Source organism: Rhinoderma darwinii, unplaced genomic scaffold (assembly GCF_050947455.1).
Source record: "Rhinoderma darwinii isolate aRhiDar2 unplaced genomic scaffold, aRhiDar2.hap1 Scaffold_920, whole genome shotgun sequence".
Taxonomy (NCBI): Eukaryota; Metazoa; Chordata; class Amphibia; order Anura; family Rhinodermatidae; genus Rhinoderma; species Rhinoderma darwinii.
In genome coordinates this window covers 68,005-88,923 of record NW_027464493.1, presented here as the reverse complement: position 1 = coordinate 88,923, position 20,919 = coordinate 68,005, and the positions used below count along the sequence as shown (strand labels likewise).

Sequence of the window (20,919 nt, the reverse complement as noted above, 5' to 3'; positions counted from 1 at the left end):
TCCTGCCGTTTTTGAGAGTTGATGATATTTTCAGGAATGTTATTGGAGGCTTTGTGGCCGTGAATCTGGACGGTATTCTTGTGTTTTCTTCCGGCTGTTCCTCTCATGTTCAGCATTTAAGGTCCGTCCTTCAAGTACTGAGGGGAAATTATCTCTACGCCAAATGTGAAAAATGTCTTTTTGGAGTTCAGGAAATGAACTTCTTGGGATTTGTGCCGTCTCCTCATGATTTTCGTATGGACTCCGCTGAGGTTCAGGCGATCCTTGATTGGATTTGACCCACTTCATTAAAGGTTCTGCAGAGGTTCTTGGGTTTTGCTAATTATTACCGGAAATGTATTTATAATTCTTCCTCCGGATCTTTCCAAAGTGGCTTCTGATTTTGGTAATTGGAAACCTGGCGCGGTCTCTGCATTTGAAACCTCAGAACAGTTTTATAGAAGCGCCTGTTCTTGTTCAGCCGGACCTGTCTACCCCTTTATTGTGGGGTTTGGTGCCTCAGATATAGGTGGGGGGCCGTGTTGTCTCAAGGGTCTTCTGTATTAACCAACTTACACCCCTGTGCTTTTTTTTTCTTGTAAATTTTCTTCCTCTGAAAGGCCTATGATGTAGGTAATCGCGAGCTTTCTTGCTATTGGGCGGGCGCATGAAGAGTGGCGCCACCTTCTGGAGGGGCCAGACATCAAATGACTGTCCTGACCGACCATAAATCCTTTGTAGAATCGTCCAGAAGACTCCACCCCAGACGGGCTCGCCTTGTCCTTTACCACATTTGGCTTCATTGTAACCTACAGACCCGGGTCTAAAATGTCAGGGCCGACGCCTTATCTCGAAGTTTCTGTTCCTCACAGGTCTCCGACTTTCATCCTGAACCTACTTTATCTAAGGGGACAGTGGTTTCTGCAATATCACCTGAGATTATAGAGTGTCAGCAGCTCGCTCCACAAACCGTTCCTGCTGGGACATTGTTTGTCCCTCCTCAGCTCAGATTTCGTTTCTCAATGAGTCACATGATCCGGTTTTGTGTGGTCATCCAGGGATAACTGGGACTCATCTGGCGGCTCTACTGGCGCCCGTCCTCGTCTCGTGATGTGAGTTCCTACGTCCCGGCCTGTGATGACTCCACCTATGGGTGAACGGCGGCCACTGTCTGTCTACGATTTGTGGCGGCTTCTGGGGAGGTTTCTGTCGGAATCTTCGGGTACAGTTCTCGTTCTCTTCTGCGTTCTGCCCTGAGACTAATGTTAACACCGGGCGCTTTAACCCCTCGATGACCAGGCCTATCTGCGCGTTAATGACCAAGGATTATTTTTTGTTTTTTCACGGTCGCGTTCTACGAGTCGTAACTTTTTTTCTATTCTGTCGTCATCGCCGTATAAGGGCTCGTTTTTTGCGGGACGAGTTGTATTTTGTATTTGCACCATTTTTAGATGCTTATAAGATATCGATTAACTTTTAATAACTTTATTTTTGGAGAGAATTGACAATAAGGGCATGACCACACATGGCGGAATTCCTCCGCAACTGTCCGCATCAATGCCGCACCTAATCCGGGTTGCGGATTACGGCTGCGGATCTGCACAAAATGTGCAGAAAATTGATGCGGACTGGCCGCTGCGGACTGCAGGAAAAGTGCTTCTCTTCTCCCTATTCAGTGCAGGATAGAGAGAAGGGACAGCACTTTCCCTAGTGAAAGTCAAAGAAATTCATACTTACCGCCCGTTGTCTTGGTGACGCGTCCCTCTTTCGGCATCCAGCCCGACCTCCCTGGATGACGCTCCAGTCCATGTGACCGCTGCAGCCTGTGCTTGGCCTGTGATTGGCTGCAGCCGTCACTTACACTGAAACGTCATCCTGGGAGGCCGGACTGGAGACAGACGCAGGGAGTTCTCGGTAAGTATGAACTTATATTTTTTTTTACAGGTTGCTGTATATTGAGATCGGTAGTCACTGTCCCGGGTGCAGAAACAGTTACTGCCGATCACTTAACTCTTTCAGCACCCTGGACAGTGACTATTTACAGACGTCTCCTAGCAACGCTCCCGTCATTACGGGAGCCCCATTGACTTCCTCAGTCTGGCTGTAGACCTAGAAATACATAGGTCCAGCCAGAATGAAGAAATGTCATGGTAGTAAAACCAATACGCTCCGCAGCACACATAAGATCTGCGGACTTCATTGCGGAATTTTGACTCTCCATTGAAGTCAATGGAGAAATTCCGCCATGAGTCCGCCACTGCTCCGCAACAGACAGAGCATGCTGCGGACACCAAATTCCGCTCCGCAGCCTATGCTCCGCAGCGGAATTGTACGCATCGTGTAAACGAACACTGCTAAATTAAAGTGAAAGTCAATGGAGAAACGGCTCCGCTGCGGATTAACGCTGCGGAGTGTCCGCAGCGGAATTTAAGTGAAATTCCGCCATGTGTGAACCCGCCCTAAGCCGCTGTTCCAGCATTGATTTTCACGTTATACATTTACGCCGTTCACTATGCAGCGTAAATAACATGTGACCTTTATTCTACGGGTCGGCACGATTACCGGGACACCAAATATGTAAAAACCCTTTTAGAATAAAATGACTTGTTATTGCATCGCCGCGTTCCAAGAGCCGCAACTTTTTTATTTCTCCTTCATTGTGGCCGTATGGGGGCTTGATTTTTGCGGGCCAAGGTGTAGTTTTCATTAGTACTATTTTGGGGTACATAGGACTTATAGAATAACTTTTATTTAATTTTTTATGGGGGGAATGGGAGAAAAGAGAGAATTTTGCCATTGTCTTTTGCGTTTTTTTTGGACGCCGTTCATCCGGCGGTTTAATTAATGTGTTCATTTTATTGGTCAAGTCGTTACGATCGCGGGGATACCATATATGTGTATGTGTGATTTGTTTTGATAATTGTAAAAAATAAAAAATAGGACCATCGGCGCTGCACGGATAAACAGAAAAATGGACCACTTAGATGACCATCATGGCAAAGATTAATGGAAGGGCTACGCGTTTCAACACCGAACTGGTGTCTTCATCAGGCCAGTACAGACTGTGCAAAACATCATACATTTATATACATACTGGGAAGGAGAAAAGGACCGCCAAAAACAGCAGGTCAAAGGTCAGGGGTCAGACACAATGTAAAGTTTACACATGACAAAGAAAGACAATAATGAGAACTAAAAACATGCTGTTATATCCCCACATTAGGCACAATAATGACATTAGCCGAAAGACACAGTACGGATCACCGTGCCGACCTTGCATGAGATGAAACATAAATGAATCATTACTTCAATGGTCCCAGTGGTAACCACAGCGGTAAATAATTCATACTTTACCAGATTGAGCATGGATTATATATAAAGGATTTGTTTTACCGCTAGATTTTGGTGCCGCTGGAGTGGCGTCCCCGGTTGCCTAGCAACCCAGACAGCACTGGAGCCGGAACTACATACTAAGAAGCGAGCTGAACCGCATACAGGCTTACCGAAAAAAACCCGAATAACTAGATAGTGACGACCGAATGTGCAAGAAATCCATTACAACAAGTGAGGCTATAATAAAACATATCAGAATAAGGGACGTACACATACGCGTCCCTGGTTGCCAAGCAACCCGGCCGACGCAGGAAACCCTGACATAGCCAATGGAGCACAGCGTGGTGCCGCATGTGACCCAGGGAGGGTAAAGAACAGAATGACTTGTCCATTGCTGACTATACTTCATGACATGATATGATATATGTGCACCAAATGTTAGTATTAGAAAATATAACAACCAAATTCTGAAAATATATTATAATGACATAAAAGCGGACCACGGTCCTGATAAAACTTGTGTCGCACTTAAAATCAGACATAAATTCATCAGAATGTTTTTGCCACCATAAACAGGAAGAGTTGATCGCGGCCGGGACGCCACGATAGTGGCCCCGAAAGACACAGTTCAGGGATCTACACTAGAGTATCACATTCAGAAAGGGAGTCAAATACCATCCATGCTGAAAATAGCCAATAATTGTTGTACTAAGGACATGATAGCGAATATATTCACATGGCGGAGCTGCTTATAGTAATACTGACCGGCAGCAACGCAACCAAAGTCATATCAGTATGAGGGGAAGGATTCCATTTATTCCAGAGAGGATTCGGTGAGATCATTTACCCCATTGGGATATAAAGTACCCAAATTATAGATCCAGAAATGTTCTCTGTGTTTGAGTCTAATGAATGTGTCCGGTCAGTCGGCTGGTATTTGCTCTATGGGGTGACTTGTATGTGTATAACGCTGCCGTCATGTTTTCATGCAGTGTCGTGATACGCTTTGTTTTAGAAAACCTTTTCCCACATTCGACCTCTGCTTGTTGATACGGTTTTAGGGTCTGCGTTGTCCGGCCCACATATTACATGGACATTGGAGCACATATATTAGAAAAACAGGGATCATGTCCATACTCAGGAAACATTGGCATATTTTGACCAATGATCCCTTCCTAAAGCCTCTAATCCCTGTAAATCCCAAAATCACTTATAGACGGGCGAAAACAATAAAAAACCTAGTAGCCCCCAGTAAAATGTGTGGTATTAAAAAGACCAACCAAGCCCTGTTAGTCGATGTGAGGGGCTCCTTTTGTTGTGGCCGAAACAGATGTCTATGCTGTAACAATCCTGCTTTTACTTTACACTATGTGGCGCCGTGTCTCTTTTTATTTCCTATTTTAGTTTGTTCATTTGTTTTGACACTTTTACTAAATAAAACTACTTTTTGGGCAAAAAAAAGTTTTATTTTATTTTGACTGTAATTATTATTTTTTTCACAAACTTTATTTAACTGCTTTACATTTTTTTTTTGTCCCACCAGGGACTTCACTATGCGATCTGCTGATCACATATATAATGCTTTGGTCTACTTAGTACAGTGTAAAACTGCTAGGTCATGCCTCCGGCCTAACAGGCATTTGCTGAAGACAGACCTGGGGGTCTTTGTTAGGCCCCCGGCTGCCATGGAAACCCGACGGCACTCCGTAATTTCTGTGCGGGGGCTCCGATGGGGTGACAGAGGGAGCTCCCTCCCTCTGTCAAACACATTAGATGTCACTGTCACTATTGACAGCAGCATTTAATGGGTTAAACTGCCGGAATCAGTGCGCGCTTAGATCTCGGCAGTTGCATCAGGAGCCGGGCTGTGTATAACAGCCGTGCTCCTGCCCCTGATCGCGTGGGTGTAGTGACAGTGCCCACCCGATCAGAGCGACGGATATATCCGTCCTTATGCGGGAACTAACACCTGCTGGTGACGGATTGTTCCGTCCTTCGACATAAAGGGGTTAATCCAACGTGGGAACAATATCTTAGGTGTTATCAGCATTGTGAGAAACTAGACATGGACAATCCACAACATATACGTTGATCGGAGCCGCTAGGCATCATTTATAAACATGAACATGAGGTTCTCTGTAAACATTTTGATCAAACTATATAAGCCCACTTCACGGCGACCTCTATAAAGTGGGTCCCTACTCTATCGGTTGCAGCACCGCATGGCGGCCCCCGCCACCGCAGCACCGCTCCCGCAGAGGGAGGAACCCAGGGGTCCAAAAGCACCCATGCCATCAGACCGTGCCAAACCTCCTTGGCTCTGGGCCACGTCCCCCCACAAGTGCAGCGCCACAGCAACAGACGCCACCCCACAGCACCACAACGTGTGAACAGGAGTTATGTTGCGGATAATCAGGTTGAATGGGTCTCATGTCTTCCTTTAGGAGAATTTGCTATGAATAATCGCCACCATGTTTCTCTTGATACCTCTAGTTATGGTTTCCATCCTCCGTTTGGTTCATTTTCAGCCTCGTCTAGTGATAACCCTGAGGTGGAAGTTGAATCAAATAAACTGTGCACGGTTTTGGCTCAGGTTCAGTTTAACCTGAAGAACTCCCAAGTTATTCAAAAGAAAAATGCTGACAAAAAACGTAGGGTGGGTCCTGTGTTTAGTGTGGGTCAAAAGGTGCGGCTCAAAGTGCCTTCTCAAAAGTTTGCTCCTAGGTTTATTGGTCCACATGAAATTGTTAAAATGATTCATCTTTCCGCCTGGCTCTTCCTCCGTCTTTTAAGGTTCATGATGTTTTTCACAAATCTCTCCTTCAATTTTTTTTTTCACCATCTAATCCGCGCAGTAAACCTCCTCCTCCAGTTCAGGTAGAAGGAGATATGGAGTTTGAGCTTCCCAGGATTGTGGATTCTAGAAGGGTCAGGGGTACTCTCCAGGTCTTGGTGCACTGGAAGGGGTATGGGCCAGAAGAACGAACTTGGGTTTCTGCCCATTCTGTACTTGCTAGTCGCCTAATTCAGATCTTTCATTCAATGTTTCCTTTGAAACCTAGGCCGAGGTTTAATGGTCCGGTGACCCCTCGTAGAAAAGGGGGAACTGTTAGGAAAACGCCTGTTCTCTTAAGATCACCATGACTACTGTTCTAGCTTCTGGGTGGTTGTGGTTTTACTTTGAGCCCATCTCTTTTCTCATTCCTTCGTCCTATCAGGTGTAGGGTTAGTATTTATACCTGGCTTCCTCCACCTGTTCTTTGCTTGTGAATTTCCTGTCTGCGTGTATTTTGATCAAGCTACTTACCTACACCCTTTACCTCTGACTTCTGGACTTCTTGGAATTTGACCTCGGCGTGTATTTGGATAACCCTTTGTTTACCGATTTTGGTTATCTGCTCCCGGATAGTCCTGACCTCTGCTTTACCTGATATCCACTTGCTTACTGTTTTGAACTTTCTGTTTACCCTCTGGCTGTCTTGTTACCTGTTCAGGTATTGCCTGCATTGCACATCTTATCCAACACTGAACTCTGCTAAGACAACCTGGGTTCTATGCTGCAAAAACCATCCAACCTTGCGGTCGGCTCTGGTGAAGACCTTAGAGTAGCCTTAGACTCTGTCCATCAGAGTTGTGATGGATTTGAGGTTGCAGATTTATTTGCACGCTTTCTTCCGGCAGTCTCCAGCAGCCTTTGCGGAATTGCTCAACTTGCATTTCCATAACACATTCACTTTAACTTGCATTTCAATTAGTCCCGTTCAGTATCAGAAATGTAATGGCAGGAAGGAGGTGAAGGGAACAAGTGAGCCCTAATCTACCCACCGCCCTGTCCCTGCCTACTTGCAACGACCCGCCCTAGGCGGCGGGGTACAACTTGGCGGCGGTCCCTACGCTGTCTAAGTGCAAGGGAGTACAAACAGGGAACACGCAAGGGAATACAGTAGCCCACGGAACGCCGCGAGGAAACGGAGCGGTGAATGAGCCAGTCAGGATCAGGAAGTAGTGGAGTATACAAACGGGAGCACGGAGCAGAAGCAAGCCAGGGGCAGAGCAACGCAGGATAAACGGAACTGAAGCAAGGCAGAAGCACGGCAGAAGCAGGCTGGAGCACGGCAGCAGTGGGGCCAGGAATCCAAGAAGAATAACAAGCAAGGAGGAAGAGAAAACGGCAGGTATAAATGGACAGGGGGCGGAGCTAACTCTGACTGACCAGGCCGCGATAGGCTCTCCCACTCCTGAGCCTGCCACCCTGATTGGTGGGAGCAGGTGTCAGTCTCAGAGGTCTGGCCTCAGGTGTCGACTGATTAATCCTGGGAGTATACCCAGATGTAGTGCCTGGCAGATCCTTTACAAGAAATGTGACATTATTTGGGCATTTTTATTTTCATTGCTATTTTGTAACAAAAGGATCTCCCTATCCTGTTGCCTAGTCCTCTCCCCACAGTCTGTTTCTCCCCCACCAATATAGTCTGACCCCTCTCTAAGCTAACTACCCCTTTATTTTCTACATTGACCTCCCTCCTCAGCCCCAGTTTAAATACCCCTGCTAGAATTCTCTCCCCCAGCACAGCGGACCCGCTTCCATTCAGGTGCAATCATCTGCAGAATGCAGTTTGTACCCCAATGAAAAGTCAGCCCAATGCACAAGCAACTCAAAGTCTTCTCCTCTACACCAAGACTTCAGCCTTCTCCCCTACACCAAGATGTCAGCCTTCCCCTCTACACCAAGACGTCAGCCTTCTCCTCTACACCAAGAAGTCAGCCTTCTCCTCTACGCCAAGACTTCAGCCTTCTCCCCTACGCCAAGACGTCAGCCTTCCCCTCTACGCCAAGACGTCAGCCTTCTCCCCTACGCCAAGACGTCAGCCTTCTCCCCTACGCCAAGATGTCAGCCTTCTCCCCTATGCCAAGATGTCAGCCTTCTCCCCTACGCCAAGACGTCAGCCTTCTCCCCTACGCCAAGACGTCAGCCTTCTCCCCTACGCCAAGACGTCAGCCTTCTCCCCTACGCCAAGACGTCAGCCTTCTCCCCTACGCCAAGACGTCAGCCTTCTCCCCTACGCCAAGACTTCAGCCTTCTCCCCTACGCCAAGACTTCAGCCTTCTCCCCTACGCCAAGACTTCAGCCTTCTCCCCTACGCCAAGACTTCAGCCTTCTCCCCTACGCCAAGACTTCAGCCTTCTCCCCTACGCCAAGACTTCAGCCTTCTCCCCTACGCCAAGACTTCAGCCTTCTCCCCTACGCCAAGACTTCAGCCTTCTCCCCTACGCCAAGACTTCAGCCTTCTCCTCTACGCCAAGACTTCAGCCTTCTCCCCTACGCCAAGACTTCAGCCTTCTCCCCTATGCCAAGACTTCAGCCTTCTCCCCTACGCCAAGCCTTCAGCCTTCTCTCCTACGCCAAGACTTCAGCCTTCTCCCCTACGCCAAGACTTCAGCCTTCTCCCCTACGCCAAGACTTCAGCCTTCTCCCCTACGCCAAGACTTCAGCCTTCTCTCCTACGCCAAGACTTCAGCCTTCTCCCCTACGCCAAGACTTCAGCCTTCTCCCCTACGCCAAGACTTCAGCCTTCTCCCCTACGCCAAGACTTCAGCCTTCTCCTCTACGCCAAGACTTCAGCCTTCTCCCCTACGCCAAGACTTCAGCCTTCTCCTCTACGCCAAGACTTCAGCCTTCTCCTCTACGCCAAGACTTCAGCCTTCTCCCCTACGCCAAGACTTCAGCCTTCTCCTCTACGCCAAGACTTCAGCCTTCTCCTCTACGCCAAGACTTCAGCCTTCTCCCCTACGCCAAGACTTCAGCCTTCTCTCCTACGCCAAGCCTTCAGCCTTCTCTCCTACGCCAAGACTTCAGCCTTCTCTCCTACGCCAAGACGTCAGCCTTCTCCCCTACCCCAAGACGTCAGCCTTCTCCCCTACGCCAAGACTTCAGCCTTCTCCCCTACGCCAAGACTTCAGCCTTCTCCCCTACGCCAAGACTTCAGCCTTCTCCCCTACGCCAAGACTTCAGCCTTCTCCCCTACGCCAAGACTTCAGCCTTCTCCCCTACGCCAAGACTTCAGCCTTCTCCCCTACGCCAAGACTTCAGCCTTCTCCCCTACGCCAAGACTTCAGCCTTCTCCCCTACGCCAAGACTTCAGCCTTCTCCCCTACGCCAAGACTTCAGCCTTCTCCTCTACGCCAAGACTTCAGCCTTCTCCCCTACGCCAAGACTTCAGCCTTCTCCCCTATGCCAAGACTTCAGCCTTCTCCCCTACGCCAAGCCTTCAGCCTTCTCTCCTACGCCAAGACTTCAGCCTTCTCCCCTATGCCAAGACTTCAGCCTTCTCCCCTACGCCAAGACTTCAGCCTTCTCCCCTACGCCAAGACTTCAGCCTTCTCTCCTACGCCAAGACTTCAGCCTTCTCCCCTACGCCAAGACTTCAGCCTTCTCCCCTACGCCAAGACTTCAGCCTTCTCCCCTACGCCAAGACTTCAGCCTTCTCCTCTACGCCAAGACTTCAGCCTTCTCCCCTACGCCAAGACTTCAGCCTTCTCTCCTACGCCAAGACTTCAGCCTTCTCCCCTACGCCAAGACTTCAGCCTTCTCCTCTACGCCAAGACTTCAGCCTTCTCCTCTACGCCAAGACTTCAGCCTTCTCCCCTACGCCAAGACTTCAGCCTTCTCCTCTACGCCAAGACTTCAGCCTTCTCCTCTACGCCAAGACTTCAGCCTTCTCCCCTACGCCAAGACTTCAGCCTTCTCTCCTACGCCAAGCCTTCAGCCTTCTCTCCTACGCCAAGACTTCAGCCTTCTCCCCTACGCCAAGACTTCAGCCTTCTCCCCTACGCCAAGACTTCAGCCTTCTCCCCTACGCCAAGACTTCAGCCTTCTCTCCTACGCCAAGACTTCAGCCTTCTCCCCTACGCCAAGACTTCAGCCTTCTCCCCTACGCCAAGACTTCAGCCTTCTCCCCTACGCCAAGACTTCAGCCTTCTCCTCTACGCCAAGACTTCAGCCTTCTCCCCTACGCCAAGACTTCAGCCTTCTCTCCTACGCCAAGATGTCAGCCTTCTCCCCTACGCCAAGATGTCAGCCTTCTCCCCTACGCCAAGACGTCAGCCTTCTCCCCTACGCCAAGACTTCAGCCTTCTCCCCTACGCCAAGACTTCAGCCTTCTCCCCTACGCCAAGACTTCAGCCTTCTCCCCTACGCCAAGACTTCAGCCTTCTCCCCTACGCCAAGACTTCAGCCTTCTCCCCTACGCCAAGACTTCAGCCTTCTCCCCTACGCCAAGACTTCAGCCTTCTCCCCTACGCCAAGACTTCAGCCTTCTCCCCTACGCCAAGACTTCAGCCTTCTCCTCTACGCCAAGACTTCAGCCTTCTCCCCTACGCCAAGACTTCAGCCTTCTCCCCTATGCCAAGACTTCAGCCTTCTCCCCTACGCCAAGCCTTCAGCCTTCTCTCCTACGCCAAGACTTCAGCCTTCTCCCCTACGCCAAGACTTCAGCCTTCTCCCCTACGCCAAGACTTCAGCCTTCTCCCCTACGCCAAGACTTCAGCCTTCTCTCCTACGCCAAGACTTCAGCCTTCTCCCCTACGCCAAGACTTCAGCCTTCTCCCCTACGCCAAGACTTCAGCCTTCTCCCCTACGCCAAGACTTCAGCCTTCTCCTCTACGCCAAGACTTCAGCCTTCTCCCCTACGCCAAGACTTCAGCCTTCTCCTCTACGCCAAGACTTCAGCCTTCTCCTCTACGCCAAGACTTCAGCCTTCTCCCCTACGCCAAGACTTCAGCCTTCTCCTCTACGCCAAGACTTCAGCCTTCTCCTCTACGCCAAGACTTCAGCCTTCTCCCCTACGCCAAGACTTCAGCCTTCTCTCCTACGCCAAGCCTTCAGCCTTCTCTCCTACGCCAAGACTTCAGCCTTCTCTCCTACGCCAAGACGTCAGCCTTCTCCCCTACCCCAAGACGTCAGCCTTCTCCCCTACGCCAAGACTTCAGCCTTCTCCCCTACGCCAAGACTTCAGCCTTCTCCCCTACGCCAAGACTTCAGCCTTCTCCCCTACGCCAAGACTTCAGCCTTCTCCCCTACGCCAAGACTTCAGCCTTCTCCCCTACGCCAAGACTTCAGCCTTCTCCCCTACGCCAAGACTTCAGCCTTCTCCCCTACGCCAAGACTTCAGCCTTCTCCCCTACGCCAAGACTTCAGCCTTCTCCCCTACGCCAAGACTTCAGCCTTCTCCTCTACGCCAAGACTTCAGCCTTCTCCCCTACGCCAAGACTTCAGCCTTCTCCCCTATGCCAAGACTTCAGCCTTCTCCCCTACGCCAAGCCTTCAGCCTTCTCTCCTACGCCAAGACTTCAGCCTTCTCCCCTATGCCAAGACTTCAGCCTTCTCCCCTACGCCAAGACTTCAGCCTTCTCCCCTACGCCAAGACTTCAGCCTTCTCTCCTACGCCAAGACTTCAGCCTTCTCCCCTACGCCAAGACTTCAGCCTTCTCCCCTACGCCAAGACTTCAGCCTTCTCCCCTACGCCAAGACTTCAGCCTTCTCCTCTACGCCAAGACTTCAGCCTTCTCCCCTACGCCAAGACTTCAGCCTTCTCTCCTACGCCAAGACTTCAGCCTTCTCCCCTACGCCAAGACTTCAGCCTTCTCCTCTACGCCAAGACTTCAGCCTTCTCCTCTACGCCAAGACTTCAGCCTTCTCCCCTACGCCAAGACTTCAGCCTTCTCCTCTACGCCAAGACTTCAGCCTTCTCCTCTACGCCAAGACTTCAGCCTTCTCCCCTACGCCAAGACTTCAGCCTTCTCTCCTACGCCAAGCCTTCAGCCTTCTCTCCTACGCCAAGACTTCAGCCTTCTCCCCTACGCCAAGACTTCAGCCTTCTCCCCTACGCCAAGACTTCAGCCTTCTCCCCTACGCCAAGACTTCAGCCTTCTCTCCTACGCCAAGACTTCAGCCTTCTCCCCTACGCCAAGACTTCAGCCTTCTCCCCTACGCCAAGACTTCAGCCTTCTCCCCTACGCCAAGACTTCAGCCTTCTCCTCTACGCCAAGACTTCAGCCTTCTCCCCTACGCCAAGACTTCAGCCTTCTCTCCTACGCCAAGATGTCAGCCTTCTCCCCTACGCCAAGACTTCAGCCTTCTCCCCTACGCCAAGACTTCAGCCTTCTCTCCTACGCCAAGACTTCAGCCTTCTCCCCTACGCCAAGACTTCAGCCTTCTCTCCTACGCCAAGATGTCAGCCTTCTCCCCTACGCCAAGACTTCAGCCTTCTCCCCTACGCCAAGACTTCAGCCTTCTCTCCTACGCCAAGACTTCAGCCTTCTCCCCTACGCCAAGACTTCAGCCTTCTCCCCTACGCCAAGACTTCAGCCTTCTCCTCTACGCCAAGACTTCAGCCTTCTCCTCTACGCCAAGACTTCAGCCTTCTCCCCTACGCCAAGACTTCAGCCTTCTCCTCTACGCCAAGACTTCAGCCTTCTCTCCTACGCCAAGCCTTCAGCCTTCTCTCCTACGCCAAGACTTCAGCCTTCTCCCCTACGCCAAGACTTCAGCCTTCTCCCCTACGCCAAGACTTCAGCCTTCTCCCCTATGCCAAGACTTCAGCCTTCTCTCCTACGCCAAGACTTAAGCCTTCTCCCCTACGCCAAGACTTCAGCCTTCTCCCCTACGCCAAGACTTCAGTCTTCTCCTCTACGCCAAGACTTCAGCCTTCTCCCCTACGCCAAGACTTCAGCCTTCTCCTCTACGCCAAGACTTCAGCCTTCTCCTCTACGCCAAGACTTCAGCCTTCTCCCCTACGCCAAGACTTCAGCCATGCATTTACCTCCCAGATTTCCCGCTGTCTTTCCTGTGATGTGCATGGCACAGGGAGTATTCCAGAGAATACAACCTAGGAGGCTCTTCCCTTCAGCTTGTAGCCTAGTTCTTTGCAATTATTCTCAAAGGGTAACTGAACTTTTAAAAATCTTTTGACATGTCAGACCGCCACTGATTGCTAAAAACAAGCAGCAGAAACATTTGGGTGAGCGCAGAGCCAATTGAGCCCGATTCTAGTCAAATCTATGAAACACCTGTGGGGTCACAGTGCTCACAACAGCCCTAGATACATTTCATAAAAGATGTAATTTCCAAAATGTTTTTTTTTGGGCTGTGTTTGTTATTTCCTGGCACTTCGAGACCTCCTCAAACTTGAAATAATGCCTGAAAAATATCTATTTAAAAACAATAAGGCCCCAACATTCTCCAAATGCTTTCTTTGCTTCTTAGGCCGGCAGGTGCAGACTGGCTGTGGCGGGAAGGGGTTAACAGTAACTCCCTAGGACTATCCATCACCGCCAATACCGCTGTCTGTACCAGGTCCTTACTTTGCGGCATCTTGATATATATCCTGAGCAGAGCAAAGAACGTACCGGACATATGGCAAGAAAATCCTGGGATGCAGCTGATGAGGCCGCCGCACATGGCCGGGGACCACTGTGGGTCCCCACTGACGGCCAATAGCCCAGATCCACAATGTCATCCTGAGGAGCGTCCAGTGGATGTCCGACGCTCCACCATAGATGACAAATGACAGATGAAATAAAAGACCTTGAGTGATAGAAATGAGGCGGCCGATGGCGTCTGAGAACGCGTTAAACTGTCTGTAGATGTAACGATTATTAATGGTGATTGGAGCGGTTTTACGAGGTTTAGAATCGGCTCCATCGCTCAGGGCGCTTCTCCGTTATTGGTGGTGGATGATCCGACCGCAGCGTTTACTCTATGATATATGTGGAGTAGGGATCGGATATTCCCACATCCTTCATGTCCGGAAGTATCTGCCTGTGTCTGACCCTGTGTCTCATCGCCTCCCAGGTCCTCCGTTATTGCTGCTCGTCTCCGCGCACAGTGGAAGTTCTGCTAAATACCTACAGCAAACTGCGAGGAACCGAGGACTGGGCTGAGGTCGTCCCTGAGGAAGAGCAGCAGGTCAGTCCATACATAGTGGGGGCTCCGCATACACTGTATTTATCAAAGGGGGCTCCCCATATCCAGGATCAGTGGCCTAGCTATAGCGGTTGCAGCGATTTGCGAGTGAGCTCCGAAAACATGGTGGCCAATGACTCCCCTGCACCACATATCTCCACAGTTGCTCAAGGTACTGGGGCCTATGTAATAAACTACAGGGGCCCCGGTCACTACAGTAACATTATACTTACCCTCCTCGCCTCAGAGTCAGGCCCCGTGCTGCGCCGAGATAGATAGATAGATAGATAGATAGATAGATAGATAGATAGATAGATAGATAGATAGATATGAGATAGATAGATAGATATGAGATAGATAGATAGATAGATAGATATGAGATAGATAGATAGATATGAGATAGATAGATAGATATGAGATAGATAGATAGATAGATAGATAGATATATTAGATAGATAGATATATTAGATAGATAGATATATTAGATAGATATGAGATAGATAGATAGATAGATAGATAGATAGATAGATAGATAGATAGATAGATAGATAGATAGATAGATAGATAGATAGATAGATAGATAGATAGATAGATAGATAGATAGATATGAGATAGATAGATAGATTGATATGAGATAGGTAGATAGATAGATAGATATGAGATAGATAGATATGAGATAGATAGATAGATAGATAGATAGATAGATAGATAGATAGATAGATAGATAGATAGATAGATAGATAGATAGATAGATAGATAGATAGATAGATATGAGATAGATAGATAGATAGATAGATAGATATGAGATAGATAGATAGATAGATAGATAGATAGATAGATAGATAGATAGATAGATAGATAGATAGATAGATATGAGATAGATAGATAGATATGAGATAGATAGATAGATAGATATGAGATAGATAGATAGATAGATAGATAGATAGATAGATAGATAGATAGATAGATAGATAGATAGATAGATAGATATGAGATAGATAGATAGATAGATAGATAGATAGATAGATAGATAGATAGATAGATAGATAGATAGATAGATAGATAGATAGATAGATAGATAGATAGATAGATAGATAGATAGATAGATATGAGATAGATAGATAGATAGATAGATAGATATGAGATAGATAGATAGATAGATATGAGATAGATAGATAGATAGATAGATAGATAGATAGATATGAGATAGATAGATAGATAGATAGATAGATAGATAGATAGATAGATAGATAGATAGATAGATAGATGATAGATAGATAGATAGATAGATAGATAGATAGATAGATAGATAGATAGATAGATAGATATGAGATAGATAGATAGATAGATAGATAGATATGAGATAGATAGATAGATAGATATGAGATAGATAGATAGATAGATAGATAGATAGATAGATATGAGATAGATAGATAGATAGATAGATAGATAGATAGATAGATAGATAGATAGATAGATAGATAGATAGATAGATAGATAGATAGATAGATAGATATGAGATAGATAGATAGATAGATAGATAGATAGATAGATAGATAGATAGATAGATAGATAGATAGATAGATAGATAGATAGATAGATATGAGATAGATAGATAGATAGATAGATAGATAGATAGATAGATAGATAGATAGATAGATAGATAGATAGATAGATATGAGATAGATAGATAGATATGAGATAGATAGATAGATAGCCAATACCGCTGTCTGTACCAGGTCCTTACTTTGCGGCATCTTGATATATATCCTGAGCAGAGCAAAGAACGTACCGGACATATGGCAAGAAAATCCTGGGATGCAGCTGATGAGGCCGCCGCACATGGCCGGGGACCACTGTGGGTCCCCACTGACGGCCAATAGCCCAGATCCACAATGTCATCCTGAGGAGCGTCCAGTGGATGTCCGACGCTCCACCATAGATGACAAATGACAGATGAAATAAAAGACCTTGAGTGATAGAAATGAGGCGGCCGATGGCGTCTGAGAACGCGTTAAACTGTCTGTAGATGTAACGATTATTAATGGTGATTGGAGCGGTTTTACGAGGTTTAGAATCGGCTCCATCGCTCAGGGCGCTTCTCCGTTATTGGTGGTGGATGATCCGACCGCAGCGTTTACTCTATGATATATGTGGAGTAGGGATCGGATATTCCCACATCCTTCATGTCCGGAAGTATCTGCCTGTGTCTGACCCTGTGTCTCATCGCCTCCCAGGTCCTCCGTTATTGCTGCTCGTCTCCGCGCACAGTGGAAGTTCTGCTAAATACCTACAGCAAACTGCGAGGAACCGAGGACTGGGCTGAGGTCGTCCCTGAGGAAGAGCAGCAGGTCAGTCCATACATAGTGGGGGCTCCGCATACACTGTATTTATCAAAGGGGGCTCCCCATATCCAGGATCAGTGGCCTAGCTATAGCGGTTGCAGCGATTTGCGAGTGAGCTCCGAAAACATGGTGGCCAATGACTCCCCTGCACCACATATCTCCACAGTTGCTCAAGGTACTGGGGCCTATGTAATAAACTACAGGGGCCCCGGTCACTACAGTAACATTATACTTACCCTCCTCGCCTCAGAGTCAGGCCCCGTGCTGCGCCGAGATAGATAGATAGATAGATAGATAGATAGATAGATAGATAGATAGATAGATAGATAGATAGATAGATAGATAGATAGATAGATAGATAGATAGATAGATAGATATGAGATAGATAGATAGATATGAGATAGATAGATAGATAGATATGAGATAGATAGATAGATATGAGATAGATAGATAGATATGAGATAGATAGATAGATAGATAGATAGATATATTAGATAGATAGATATATTAGATAGATAGATATATTAGATAGATATGAGATAGATAGATAGATAGATAGATAGATAGATAGATAGATAGATAGATAGATAGATAGATAGATAGATAGATAGATAGATAGATAGATAGATAGATAGATAGATAGATAGATATGAGATAGATAGATAGATTGATATGAGATAGGTAGATAGATAGATAGATATGAGATAGATAGATATGAGATAGATAGATAGATAGATAGATAGATAGATAGATAGATAGATAGATAGATAGATAGATAGATAGATAGATAGATAGATAGATAGATAGATAGATAGATAGATAGATAGATATGAGATAGATAGATAGATAGATAGATAGATAGATATGAGATAGATAGATAGATAGATAGATAGATAGATAGATAGATAGATAGATAGATAGATAGATAGATAGATAGATAGATATGAGATAGATAGATAGATATGAGATAGATAGATAGATAGATATGAGATAGATAGATAGATAGATAGATAGATAGATAGATAGATAGATAGATAGATATGAGATAGATAGATAGATAGATAGATAGATAGATAGATAGATAGATAGATAGATAGATAGATAGATAGATAGATAGATAGATAGATAGATAGATAGATAGATAGATAGATATGAGATAGATATGAGATAGATAGATATGAGATAGATAGATATGAGATAGATAGATAGATAGATAGATAGATAGATAGATAGATAGATAGATAGATAGATAGATAGATAGATAGATAGATAGATAGATATGAGATAGATAGATAGATAGATAGATATGAGATAGATAGATAGATAGATATGAGATAGATAGATAGATAGATAGATAGATAGATAGATAGATATGAGATAGATAGATAGATAGATAGATAGATAGATAGATAGATAGATAGATAGATAGATAGATAGATAGATAGATAGATAGATAGATAGATAGATAGATAGATAGATAGATAGATAGATAGATATGAGATAGATAGATAGATAGATAGATAGATAGATAGATAGATAGATATGAGATAGATAGATAGATAGATAGATAGATAGATAGATAGATAGATAGATAGATAGATAGATAGATAGATAGATAGATAGATAGATAGATAGATAGATAGATAGATAGATATGAGATAGATAGATATGAGATAGATAGATATGAGATAGATAGATAGATAGATAGATAGATATGAGATAGATAGATAGATAGATAGATAGATAGATATGAGATAGATAGATATGAGATAGATAGATATGAGATAGATAGATAGATAGATAGATAGATAGATAGATAGATAGATAGATAGATAGATAGATAGATAGATAGATAGATAGATAGATAGGAGATAGATAGATAGGAGATAGATAGATAGGAGATAGATAGATATGAGATAGATAGATATGAGATAGATAGATAGATAGATAGATAGGAGATAGATAGGTATGAGATAGATAGATATGAGATAGATAGATAGATAGATAGGAGATAGATAGATAGGAGATAGATAGATAGGAGATAGATAGATATGAGATAGATAGATAGATAGATAGATAGATATGAGATAGATAGATAGATAGATAGATAGATATGAGATAGATAGATAGATAGATAGATATGAGATAGATAGATATGAGATAGATAGATAGATAGATAGATAGATAGATAGATAGATAGATAGATAGATAGATAGATAGATAGATAGATAGATAGATAGATAGATAGATAGATAGATATGAGATAGATAGATAGATATGAGATAGATAGATAGATATGAGATAGATAGATAGATATGAGATAGATAGATAGATAGATAGATAGATAGATAGATAGATAGATAGATAGATAGATAGATAGATAGATAGATAGATAGATAGATAGATAGATATGAGATAGATAGATAGATAGATATGAGATAGAGAGATAGATAGATAGATAGATAGATAGATAGATAGATAGATAGATAGATAGATAGATAGATAGATAGATAGATAGATAGATAGATATGAGATAGATAGATAGATATGAGATAGATAGATATGAGATAGATAGATAGATAGATAGATAGATAGATAGATAGATAGATAGATAGATAGATAGATAGATAGATAGATAGATAGATAGATAGATAGATAGATATGAGATAGATAGATAGATAGATAGATAGATAGATAGATAGATAGATAGATAGATAGATAGATATGAGATAGATAGATAGATAGATAGATATGAGATAGATAGATAGATAGATAGATAGATAGATAGATAGATATGAGATAGATAGATAGATAGATAGATAGATAGATAGATAGATAGATAGATAGATATGAGATAGATAGATAGATAGATAGATAGATAGATAGATAGATAGATAGATAGATAGATAGATAGATAGATAGATAGATAGATAGATAGATAGATAGATAGATAGATATGAGATAGATAGATAGATAGATAGATAGATATGAGATAGATAGATAGATATGAGATAGATAGATAGATAGATAGATAGATAGATAGATAGATAGATAGATAGATAGATAGATAGATAGATATGAGATAGATAGATATGAGATAGATAGATAGATAGATAGATAGATAGATAGATAGATAGATAGATAGATAGATAGATAGATAGATAGATAGATAGATAGATAGATAGATATGAGATAGATAGATAGATAGATAGATAGATAGATAGATAGATATGAGATAGATAGATAGATAGATAGATATGAGATAGATAGATAGATATGAGATAGATAGATATGAGATAGATAGATAGATAGATAGATAGATAGATAGATAGATAGATAGATAGATAGATAGATAGATAGATAGATAGATAGATAGATATGAGATAGATAGATAGATAGATAGATAGATAGATAGATAGATAGATAGATAGATAGATAGATAGATAGATAGATAGATAGATAGATAGATAGATAGATAGATAGATAGATATGAGATAGATAGATAGATAAATATGAGATAGATAGATAGATAGATAGATATGAGATAGATAGATAGATAAATATGAGATAGATAGATAGATAGATAGATAGATAGATAGATAGATAGATAGATAGATAGATATGAGATAGATAGATATAAAGGGGGCTCCATATCCGGGAGATATAGACTGTAATTATAAAGGGGGCTCCCCATATCCGGGAGATATACACTGTAATTATAAAGGGGCTCCCCATATCCGGGAGATATACATTGTAATTATAAAGGGGGCTCCCATATCGGGAGATATAGACCGTAATTATAAAGGGGCTCCCATATCCAGTTGTGTTCATGACTCATATTGATCTTTCCAGAAGAACCGTCTCTTCTTCCAGTCCGTGTTCTGGCTGTCTCGCAGTCCGCGTTCTCTCCAGCATTTGTGCCGCTGCGCTCTGCGCTCACATCTAGAAGGAAGACTCCCGAGGACACTGCCCCGGTTACCGCTGCCTCCCCCGCTCCTGCACTTTCTACAGCTCGGTTTTGAAGACGTCTTGTACTGACAGATCCTGTAGTGAAGATCTCACCCCCCCCCCCACGCCGACAACCAATAAAACCTTAGAAATTGTGAATCTTATTAAATGTCAACTGCAATGATTACTGCGGCACTGCCCACGGGGAAAAGGGTTAAAACACTGTAGCGTCCACGGCCATGGACCGTCGGGATATTAGTCACCCCCCCGACAGCTGTAGCCATGGATCTGTGAGCGCTGGCCCGCACCTCCTCCCGAGGATACGCCAGCGCTCACTTCCGCTCCGTTCTG

The 20,919-nt window shown here is 44.7% G+C and overlaps 1 protein-coding gene across 1 annotated transcript; it reads left to right on the top strand.

Annotated features, from left to right (window-relative positions):
* Positions 1-14,113: 14,113 nt before the first annotated feature.
* On the top strand, positions 14,114-20,658 carry LOC142732863 (ankyrin repeat and SOCS box protein 10-like). Its single transcript, XM_075849491.1, has 3 exons — positions 14,114-14,278; positions 16,513-16,626; positions 20,473-20,658. Exons 1-3 carry the CDS (start codon positions 14,114-14,116, stop codon positions 20,656-20,658), a joined length of 465 nt encoding a protein of 154 aa, XP_075705606.1.
* Positions 20,659-20,919: the final 261 nt, after the last annotated feature.